The sequence below is a fragment of the Anguilla rostrata genome, chromosome 18, assembly GCF_018555375.3.
Source record: "Anguilla rostrata isolate EN2019 chromosome 18, ASM1855537v3, whole genome shotgun sequence".
Taxonomy (NCBI): domain Eukaryota; kingdom Metazoa; phylum Chordata; class Actinopteri; order Anguilliformes; family Anguillidae; genus Anguilla; species Anguilla rostrata.
In genome coordinates, this window is record NC_057950.1 from 12,193,251 (window position 1) to 12,204,179 (window position 10,929).

At 44.6% G+C, this 10,929-nt stretch overlaps 1 protein-coding gene across 22 annotated transcripts in view; it reads left to right on the forward strand.

Moving 5' to 3' along the window:
* LOC135244961 (neurexin-1a-like) overlaps positions 1–8,257 on the forward strand; it is a 312,297-nt gene extending 304,040 nt beyond the window's left edge. For all 22 annotated transcript variants that reach the window (XM_064317659.1, XM_064317660.1, XM_064317675.1 and 19 more), the window contains one exon: positions 5,670–8,257. In XM_064317659.1, coding sequence (XP_064173729.1) covers positions 5,670–5,974 — 305 coding nt within the window. In that variant the 3' untranslated portion in view covers positions 5,975–8,257. The remainder of the gene's footprint in view (positions 1–5,669) is intronic.
* The last annotated feature ends 2,672 nt before the right edge of the window (positions 8,258–10,929 follow it).

Below are 10,929 nucleotides of genomic sequence, written 5' to 3' on the forward strand. Positions count from 1 at the left end.
TTAATTTGACTTTGAATGCGTCGTTCTTTACGAGGATGGATACACCTGTCTCCTCCCTGCCAAGACAGGCGTTTAGCACGCCCACTCAGAGTTTATTGGATATAAAAGAGTGCGGGGCGGGCACCGGCGGCTTGATGGATAGCGGCGGGGAAGATGATGCGCAACCGCTCCTCTTCGTCATAATCAATCCCCCTTAGGAAAGGTCAGGCGGTGTCTTGTCTATTCATTACTGCACAAGTACACTTGTTTTTCTCCACTACTTTACAGCAACTACCAGAAGGGCTGCCGCCCCCTGCCCCCTGGGACCCCCCCCCCCACCCCCCACAACCTCTTCTGTCACAGTTTGGCAAATAAATGGACCTTCTCACCAGAGATGAATGAGGAAAATGGCCTTTAAGAGATCCATTTATTTACATTCCCACCAACAGCAGGAGGACTGCTGTTGGTGGGAATGTGTTCTCTGGCTCAGCCCCTCTCTGTGCTGTCTCTCCAGGCACAGGAGATCGGGGAACCCGTCACACATCCATTGTGACTAGCCACTCTGGACTTAATCTTCCCAAAATGCAGTTCAGGATGGGCCCAAGTCCTGGTGCGATCAAGCTTGGCAGGACTCTTCCCAGATCCTTCTTAACATGAGATTTTATTCAGGCTAAAGAAATCATGAGTCAAGCCATGTCCGTACAGTGTATAGAAGAGCAAAGCTATTTTGTTTCCGTTGAAACAACACAGTTCGGAGGTCTTAGCTGGTGAATTATCACGATTGGTCCTGTCGTGTGATGAATAGAATTCATGTCGTCCAGTCTTCCTCTTTCCCAGTGATCCAGTGTCTGTAGCAATGAGATCTCAGCCAAGGTGGGACACACAGGAAATGGTCTGAGGCACGGGGTCCCACGGGGGTATTAATGACAGGCGGGAATCGACACCGTAATGTGACTCTTGCTCAGCAAGGTTATTTTGTCGGTTTTGTGCCCTAAAAGTTTGATGCATGCATGCAGGCAGATCTCTCTATCTCTCTCCCCCCCCACTCCCTCTCTCTCTCTCTCTCTCTCTCTCTCTCAGTCTCTCGGAAGCAGGGCTTGTTCGGTGGCAGTTTTCTCTCTGTCTAATTTTACCCTTGGGTGCACTCGAGTGAAATTTATAACAGCGCCCATCATTTTAAACACTTGTTTCAGGCGCCATTTCTCCCAGGTTTATGGCATAACCTCGCTCCGCGGTGACGGACCGTTAATGAACAAGCGCACAGATGTTGCCAGGGCGCGGCTGCACACCGGCACCGGCACCGGCACCGGCACGGCCCCGTCCAGTCACAGCGCAGGGGCCGTTACTGACCTCTCTGACCCCGCCCCCCCCGGTGGCAGTTCACAGAACCGCCGAGGTCAAGCAGCAGTTATGGCCAGAGGCACACAGCCATTGGGCGTGACTCACAAAAACGCAACAGACCGACCCTCGCCCATTGGCCTGTCACGTATCGCCTTATCGCGGTTGGAAATTCGCAATCGCCTATTGGCTAATCTTGTCTGAACAAAACGCTAAATCTCCTCGGTCTCTCTCTCTCTTGCGCTGTAAGTCTACACTTGTGCCCATTTGTTGATCATTAATTACAGTGAATTCATTATTTAACGTGTGCTTACCCAGGTGAATCACTTGAGAACATTGTCTCAGTTTCAAGTACAACCTGTGCTGTGTACACTTGATACTGAAGGACTGTGCAGTACAGTGTGACAAATGGAGTCGTGTCTTATATTATCACTGTGTGTGTGTGTGTGTGTGTGTTTGACACTCAGTGACACTGGTGGGTGGATAATGTTTTCTCAAAAGTGCTAATTGCCATGGATGAAGACTGAATGGGCATAATGCGGACCATTGCTTTAATCCTCGAAATAGAATCCTCTTTTAAATGAGAAATTAATTTTGTGGAGTAGCACAGATTATATCTCTGTGCCAAAACCCTGTCATTTGGTCTGTCTTCTCCTCCTTTGATTATCCCACCAACACAACACCTGTGTTGAGACTGAGGTCAAACAATTCAGAGAAATACTTAATCAGGATTCACAGATGATTCGAGACAGAAACTAAACAGGGACATCTGGAGAACCACACTGAATGTGGATTGCCTTGAGAGCAGCTTTCAGTTTGGTGTATACATGGCCAAGATGCATGAAAATACGCATCACATCAACAATACCACACATACTGTACAGTGCACTTTTTTTCCTGTCTTCTACCTGTACAATGTGCGTGTGTGTGTGTGTGTGCATATTTGTGTGTGTGTGTGTGTGTGTGTGTGTGTGCGCGCGCGTTCGTGTATTTGCGCATTTGGGCGCACGCACGAGTGTGTGTGCGTTTGTGTATTTGCATGCACGAGTGTGTGTGTGTTTGTGTCCTTGTGTGTGTGTGTGTGTGTACGTGCGTGTGTGTGTGTGTGAAAGAGAGCCTGTTTTAATGGTATTCTGAAGCAGGAGGTTATTGCTGTACTGGTAAAAGCAGTGCTGTGATTAGCCAGATAACTGCAGGAGAAGGTTAGCATTGTTAGTCATTCCTGCATGGATGGCGTGTGGGTTAGAATGAGCAGGCCGGTGCAAATCAGCCAACCGAAAAAGGCGACTGCATCTTCAGTCACCTATCAATAACCCTCATTAGGCCCGGCGTGACTCCAATCAACAGATCGGAGCGAGTGCAGGTGTTAGCGCCCACCTGAGTGCCCCAATTAGGTCAGCAGTGAAGAGAGGAAGAGGGAATCAGCAGGTGCTGTGTGCACAGTGGGCAAGCAACGGGATTACCACATTCAGTTCCTGTTTCACATGCCGTATTGTTCCTGTGTGTGTGTGTGTGTGTGTCGTGTGTGTGCGTGTGCGCGCGTGTGTGCATGCGTGCAAGTACGTGTGTGTGTGTATGGATCCGCATGTGTGTGTCTGTGTGTGTGTGCGCGTGTGCCAGTATGTATGTGTATGTGAGGGTGTGTGTATTTTTTGTTGTGTGTGCATGTGTCTGTTTGTGTGCATGTGTTTTTATGTACAGTATGTGTATCTTTGTGTGTGTATGTGAAGGGGTGTGTGTTTTTGTGTGTGCGTGTCTGTGCGTATCTGTGTGTGTATGTTTCTTCAAATGGTTTAGGTGATTATTTCACATTCCACTGTATATTCAGCTCGTGTCTTTTTAATGTTACAAGAACAGTAATAAAAAACAAAGATTATATTTGCCTAACATTTCCCTAACGTTTGGTTGGTGGAGTGCAGTGACACCCATGGTGTTTTAGCCTGAGAGCAGAGCCATCTTCGCACCTGTCCGCTGGTATTTTCGGATCTGTCGCCAGCCTAACAGATCTGTTCTAACACCCAGGTCAGGCTCCTTCCCAGCGGTGCTTGTCTTTGCCCTTGAGTTTGTCCTGGCCGTGTCACCCACCAGCGCTGCTGTTTACCCCCCTGAACGGGGGGGTGGGAGGTGGGGGGTGGGCAATAAACACAGGAGCAGACATTTTCCTTTTCATAAGGTGAAGGGGGTGGGCGGGGTGACTGTGAGGGGGCTCCGTCCTTCAGTCGAGAGCGCACACAGAGACTTAATTGACTGGAAAGAAACGGACATTCAATCTCAGGAACTGCGAAAGATGGGCTCAGGTGCACGGCAATATCAGTTGCCCATTACGCATTCATTGCGGTCCTTCCGCGTGTGCTGATGACAACCAATCTCTGGGGTGCGTCCCGTCTCCTGTCTCCTGAGAATCTCGGATCCCCCAGAAGAGGAGCCGATGGTGAATGGAGATGTTCTGAAGCATTTCTTGAGAGCATGACACAAGAATGATGTCACACCTGCAATTCTGTGGCATTCCATGCTTCTTAAACCAAAGTGTGCCCCTACTTATGCATTTAGTGCATGACCTCCATTTTTTATGCTGGTACATCCATGCTGGAATTTCAACCTCAAGTAATTTTTTGGGGTGGGTCTGTGGACTGGCCTTGAATACTGATGAGGGTGCATAGGATGCATCATTTCCTATTTGTCTGAGCAATCAATAGCGCTGCTTTCAACACTGCTCTTAGAGGCACCTGCCTATCAGCCAGTCAGTTTTCCCTCGACAAAGTCACGTGTAAAGTGCTGCTAGTTTTACTCATGCTCATCCTTCCGTCCTCTATAAACTGGACATACATGAGTAAGGGCCCGAATGAGGGCCAAAGGTCTAGGAGGAAACGGGGTTAGGCAGGGTCAAGGACTAAAGTTAGGGGCGTGGCTCGTGTTGAAATCCCCAAGTGTGATATTGGACAGAACTGGATTATAATGTTCTGACAGTGTGGGCCACAGAATAAGTAACTGTCCCTGTGTTTCATGGGTGTGTGCGTGCATGTGTTTGTCTGTGTGTGTGTGTGTCTGTGTTTGAGTGTTAGTTGGTCTGTCTGATCTCTTTGTGTTAACTTTACCCTTGCATCATTAAGTATCTATTTGCCCAGACAGTGTATTTACAGAGAAAAATATACGTGTCCATAGCATGTCCATAGCATGTCACACCCTAATACAGCCATACGGTTTTTCAGAACATTTTTATTTGAGTAAGCCCCTGGTGCGAATCAATCAATCAAGGCTGTGCTTGCTTCTCTGTGGGAAATCTTTTTAAAAAACCCATATATGTGCTCCTTCCCTTATTATTGTGGCTGATTCTCGAAATCAAGACAAGGGCCACTCAGGCTGAAAGTACAGCCAGTTAATGAGGTCTGCAGGAAGTAAGACGGAACGCAAATTTAAATAGTCTGAGAAGAGAGAGAGAGAGAGGCGTAGGCTGCAGAAGCCAGAGAAGGACGGGAGAGGGAGAGGAGGAAGAAAGAGAGAGAGAGAGAGGAAGAGAACGAATTAGCTGTAAAAGAGGATGATGAAGTGGATAGTGAAGGCCTATCAGAGCTGATGGGAGAGTATAATTTGGACGGCTCTTGTACATAATGGAGACTCGGAGATATGTAATCAGTTTCTCTTTCAGGTGCAAATGGATCCGAGGCCCATTCTTGTCAGATATTGATCCCATTATCAGGCATTTAGAGTTCATTAAAGAGGGCCAATTGGGTTTATCAGATTTGCAATTCTTAAAAGTTGCAGCGCATGTTCCAATGCATTTCCGTGCCAAATTTACATCGCAGTTGCCATGTTACCGCTTCTTTGGGTTGCCACGTGAGTCATCAAGGTGTCAGAATTGTGCATGAAAATATATATATATAATTAGTGAATGTATGTTATTTTACCTATTATTATATGCATTAACTGGCAAAGCATTGTGCCAGTCTCTCTGACTGAAATGGCTGTGCATGACTGCAGATTTAGCTCTGAACAGATACTGTAGGAGCCCAAAGCACCCCTCCTAACTGAATTAGCCCCATAATAATTTATATCCCAGTTATATGTTTTTTAAATTTAAATCTTTTCAAGGTAAATATTATGCAGATTGGTCGACAGAGTTCTACTGATGTTTCATGTTCAGGTATTTGCCACTTAATGCCGCAAATTGAATAAATAATGTTATGTGCTAACCAAGATAGACAGTAAAAAAGGCTGGGATTCGAAGAGTTTGAAGATTAGGAGTTAGGTCGGCATTCCTGAATCCAAACTCACTGTATATATGTCTGTGGAGTCAGGGTTTTTTGGGTCTCAGGGTCGCATAATGACCTTTGCCACCTCTCTCTGTCTCACAGCCAACCCCACGAGCCCGGGAACAAAGGGGTACCCGGGAACCTCAGAAGTGTTCCGGGAGTCCAGCAGCACCACGGGCATGGTGGTGGGCATCGTGGCGGCCGCCGCCCTCTGCATCCTCATCCTCCTCTACGCCATGTACAAGTACCGCAACCGCGACGAGGGCTCCTACCACGTGGACGAGAGTCGCAACTACATCAGCAACTCGGCCCAGTCCAACGGCACCGTGGTGAAGGAGAAGCCTGCCAACAGCGCCAAGAACTCAGGCAAGAACAAGAAGAACAAGGACAAGGAATACTACGTGTGATCCGCCTCCCTGCCCCCTCCCACCCAAACCCCCCACCCATCCCACCCCCGCCACCCCTACGCCCCAAGCTGGGAGCTCCACTCAAAGACCAGAAGACCCCCGTGTGTATGATAACAAAGCCACAAACTAATAAAACGTTTAGTCTTCATTTTATCTAAGACATGGTGGAAAAATGGAAAACAAACTTAACAGAAAAAAACCCCACAAACTTGCTTCACTTTCTACTTGAGCACATCAGACTATGAGGAGGCAGACGCCAGACGTAAACCAGCCAAACTGACAGACGGTTGAGCTGAAAAAGCAAGCGACCGGCGAAAAGCAGGCCAAACAGAATTAACACAAATACTCTGATGAGCAGCAAACAGGATACTGACATCACTTTCTCTTTTTCCCCTCTTTTCTCTCTTCCTCCGGGAAGGGGGTGGGGGAGGGGAGGGGAGGAGTGGTTCGGAGACCAGTGATATGAGGGGGAGGTAAAATATCATAAACTGTCAGTGTTTTCATTTATGTTGCCTGTGTTTGTGTTGCTGGGACATTTTCTTAATGATGAAAAAAAAATAAAAGATTACAAACCGATGCATAAATCAGTGAAATGATAAAACCGCCAAAACATTCAAGAGTGAAGACGAGCGAAGGGAAACCAAGGGAGAAGGATGTGGAAAATGCAGAAGCTACCTATGTTTGAGGAAACAGCCAAAGTATTTGCACTTATACTGACAGCAGGGCCAGCATGGACTGCGTTGCCAGGCCGACTGTCCGTCAAAAGTGCAAAGAATGGTGTGGCCACCAGATATAAAAAAGACTCATTACAAAAAAAAGGAAAAAATAAATAAATAAACATTCATGTTGTGATTAAGGAATACGGAGGCCTTAATTTCATTCTCAGTGTGAAATCTAAGGCATGTGTTTTTGCGCAGAATTCAAGGATAACTGAGGAATCGGGAGAACTCCATGCACGCAAAGTATCTTATAACATATGTTTATATACAGTACAAACACATCTATATGTGCTTTCTGGACTGTGACAAGTGGTGTTTTATAGGCTGTTGTATAGATGATGCAAACTATATCGGCTCTTCAACCATTTTTAGTAAAAAAAAAAACGAAAGAGAAAAGAATAAAAAACAAACATAAATGTTAGTAAGTGTTGCTAGATATAGATTTTATGACAACATCTGCAGTTACCTTTTTTTGTTGCATTATTCTTTTTTTTATCCCTCTTCTATGCATATTTTCCTGTTCAGTTTTTTTTTTTTTTTTCCACAGCCATCAATCTGTAGTCCATCTAGTGTCCCAGCTGTTGCCTGACTTGTCCACATGAATTACTCAGCATTGAGGAAGAGGCTGGATGGTGGGGCACCTAGGGCAGGAGCGGGGGTGTATGGGGTGGGGGAGGGGGGGATATCAGGGGGGCAAGAAATTACAAAACAGGAATCATGAAGCAGGAAGAGGTGGCTTATAGAATCACCACCCTCTTCTAAAACCCATCCCCAAATTAAACCTGTATGCTAAACAAGAATGTCGATGTGTGTGAATGGCGATGCTGTTATGTACTTGGTAATGAACATACTGTAGGTCCTGACTGATACTTGGTTTGATGAAAAAGGAAAGGTTCCTTGGAGTAGAGAAAAGAGGCCATTTCAATATTTCTGTGTTTGTGCTGTCATGCTGTTATTCAGATCTGCTTTCTTGAGACCTGTATTCAGAATGAACAAGGGAAAGAAGAATATTACCTAAGCTATAAATAATTATAATTGTTTTTTTTTTATTATTAATTCTTTTCTACAGTATTTTATGTTAATTGTGATGATTCTCTATTGACCTCAAAGTAAACTTTATTATAAAAAATAGTTTTGAAAAAAATACATGAATAAATAAAACATTACCTAAAGTAAACATAAGTCTATGATGAAATTATTAGAAAGGTGTGTAAAAGCTATGTTAAATGAAAAATTCTATAAGGGGAAATAACCAAAAATGACCTTTTTTTCCCCGTGGCTTTAATTTAATTTTTTTTTTACATTTAAATGAGTGTGATTTGATCATGAATTTACCAATCAAAACTATATAAATAAAATGTATGGGAGGTGGAGGGGGCGGGGGAATCTCTTGAAAGTTTTGTTTTTGATGATTTTTTTTTTTTTTAAATACTGCTTCATTATGTACTACCCCGTTCATTATAATCTATGTATCTCATAATCTGCCATTTTATTTTGAATTTTTAACACAGAGCTTATGCTGGAAATAAAAACTAAAGTGGGTGAGAAGCAGCCGTCATGTTGAGACACCCTCCCTTCTTTCATCTGCCGGCGGTTATTTACGTGTTTGTTTCCCCCAGCAGAGAAAGCGGCCTGTGAGGCCTGTGAGGCGTCTCTGTGGGAGAAGGCAAAAGAATGCATTGGGCCTGAAGTACGGCTTCCTCGTGGCAGAGGAGCCGTCTCCCTGCAAGGTCTCCTGGGAAGGGACTGAGACGCAGCCTGTTTTACAGATAGAAGCCTGGGATGAGGCTCCTAACTGTAGGAACAACGGAAGCGCCATGTCCTACGCGCACACACACACACAGACACACAAATATACGCACACACACACACACACACATACGCACACACACACACACACACATACGCACACACACACATACACGCACACACACAGAAACACACACACACACACACGCACACACACACATACACTCACAGTTTCATAAACAGACATATATCCTCAGGGTGGCGTTTCAACATCTACAGCACTACAGAAGAAACACCCAACCCGCCATGCAGCCATAACTCACACTGCGCATGCGAATGCGCATGTTAGACTGGTGTTGTTTCAGTGTGAGATGTGAATCACATTGCAAACTATTCTTTCAACAACCTCTTTGAGACGGTGAGGAAATTTTAAAGACTCATTTTTAAAAAAGTACAAAATAATTTGACGTTTTATCAACTGAATTGGGCAAAGATGGAAGATAATACCGCTTGTGATTCTACTCCTTTTGGTCTCTATAACTTGCAATTTAAATTTGAATAACTTTCATGGTTATATGAGATGCACAGTAACAGAAAAAAAATCAGTGTGCAGTATATAATCACCCCTATTTTTACAGAAGAAGTATCCGTAGCTATAAATGTATAATATGCTGTGAGACAATGTCTCAGATAGTATCATGGAAACAAACACCCAAAACAATGAGCGTGCAGATCTGTGAGCTGATAGCAAGCATCGCTCTGTCTCACATAAACTGCAGGATAGGTTTTCTTTTTTTTAGAATACATGATGAAAGCACCTTCTTAACATAGAAGAAATCAATATGTTGTTGTTGAATTGATACACTTTCACAAGGAGTGCACCATCGGTACTGTTAAGATCAAACTTGATGAATCGTGGAAGGGTCATTTAAAATTACCGAGGCAATATAACAAAGCTGAGAATGGACGAGCGTTTAGCAATGAAAAGAAAAGCCGGTATCATAAACGCTTATTGCAGGCTTCTTCCTCCCCCCGGTGACTGAAGCCAGGCTAGCCTCTTGTGAGCTCACAGGCTTGAATCAGAAAGCTGTGACTGGCAGCACTACACAGACTCCAGCATGTGAAGAGTTATTTCTGGCTTCCTGTTTATCCTGGTATGTCTCTCTGAGCTGGATATATCCGCAGACCCCCTGTTTCAGCACGCTGTAATTTCTCCTTTCTGTCTTCCTTTTGTTCCTGCCTCCCCTCGCTTCGCTCAGTCAGTGCCAGAGAGGCAATGCACGACCCGTAGAAATCGTGTGCTGGTCCAAACCTCCATCCTTCAACAACACTCTTGAAATGAATCTTTCAAGTGCATTTGAAGAGATTTCTTTTTTGTTGTTGTTGTTGTTATTGTTCACCAGGGCATCATTTTAATTGTATTTTGTTGCAGATTTTATTGCTGGAAATGCTGCTGAAAACATGGACAATATTATTTTATCTCTGATACCTTAACTGAATAGACAGGCGAACCGAGCAAGGGTACAAATAAGAACAAAATACCCCCCCCCCCTTTTTCTCTCTCTATCTCTCTCTCTTCTTCTCTGTAGAGATCTTTCTCTCACCCTCTCTCCCACTCTGTGGAGGTCTGAGAGTCACCTGCTCAGCTGAGTCAGGGCCACAACGGGCCATTCAATACAGAGGGCACCCGTCCACCTCACTTCCTCTCCATCACCCCTATCAGTTACCCACCGCAGGAGGACGGCAGGATTTATATGTTCTGCGAATCCCATGGGAGAGGAAGCAGGGGCTTGTGGGTAATGTGCTGTGAGAGCAGCTGGAGATGGAATGAAAGTGTGCAAAGGAGGTCTGTCAATATAAATACGCACAAGTACGACATTAAAAAGATTAGATCACTGTTGTTGTTGTTTTTTGGCCAGACAGATAAATTCTAAATGATGTTGACTTTTAAAGATGCCAGTTTCTCAGACTGAATATTCAAATAATGGAAAACCCTCCCCATCTTCTCCAAGCACTATGTGAACACCACATCTTTCTGAGCAAATAATAGCTGGCTGTGAAGCAGATCAGCATTCACTCGCACACTCACACAAGCAGATGAATATTATCAATGAATTATCTATTATCTGATGCAGAGAGTGTGGGCTCTCCTTTGTGAATATTGATAAGAGAGACTAAAACCCTGGTTTGACTTCTTTTTTGTTAATTAAAAAGCATCCGAATGCTGATCCTCATTAGATTAATGATCTCATGTCAAATGTCCTGTCCCACAATGAATTTCAACAATTTATTTTTTCAATCTTCCCTGTGGTCGAATAAACCACAATGCCCCATTGCAGTCACAGGGACACTGTGCAGTAAGAAATGCCGTCTTTCGGACGAGACATTAAACCGAGGTCCTGACTCACTGTGGTCATTAAAGACCCCATGACATTTGTCGCAAAGAGTAGGGGGTTCCCTGGTATCCTGGCTAAATTCCCAACCTGG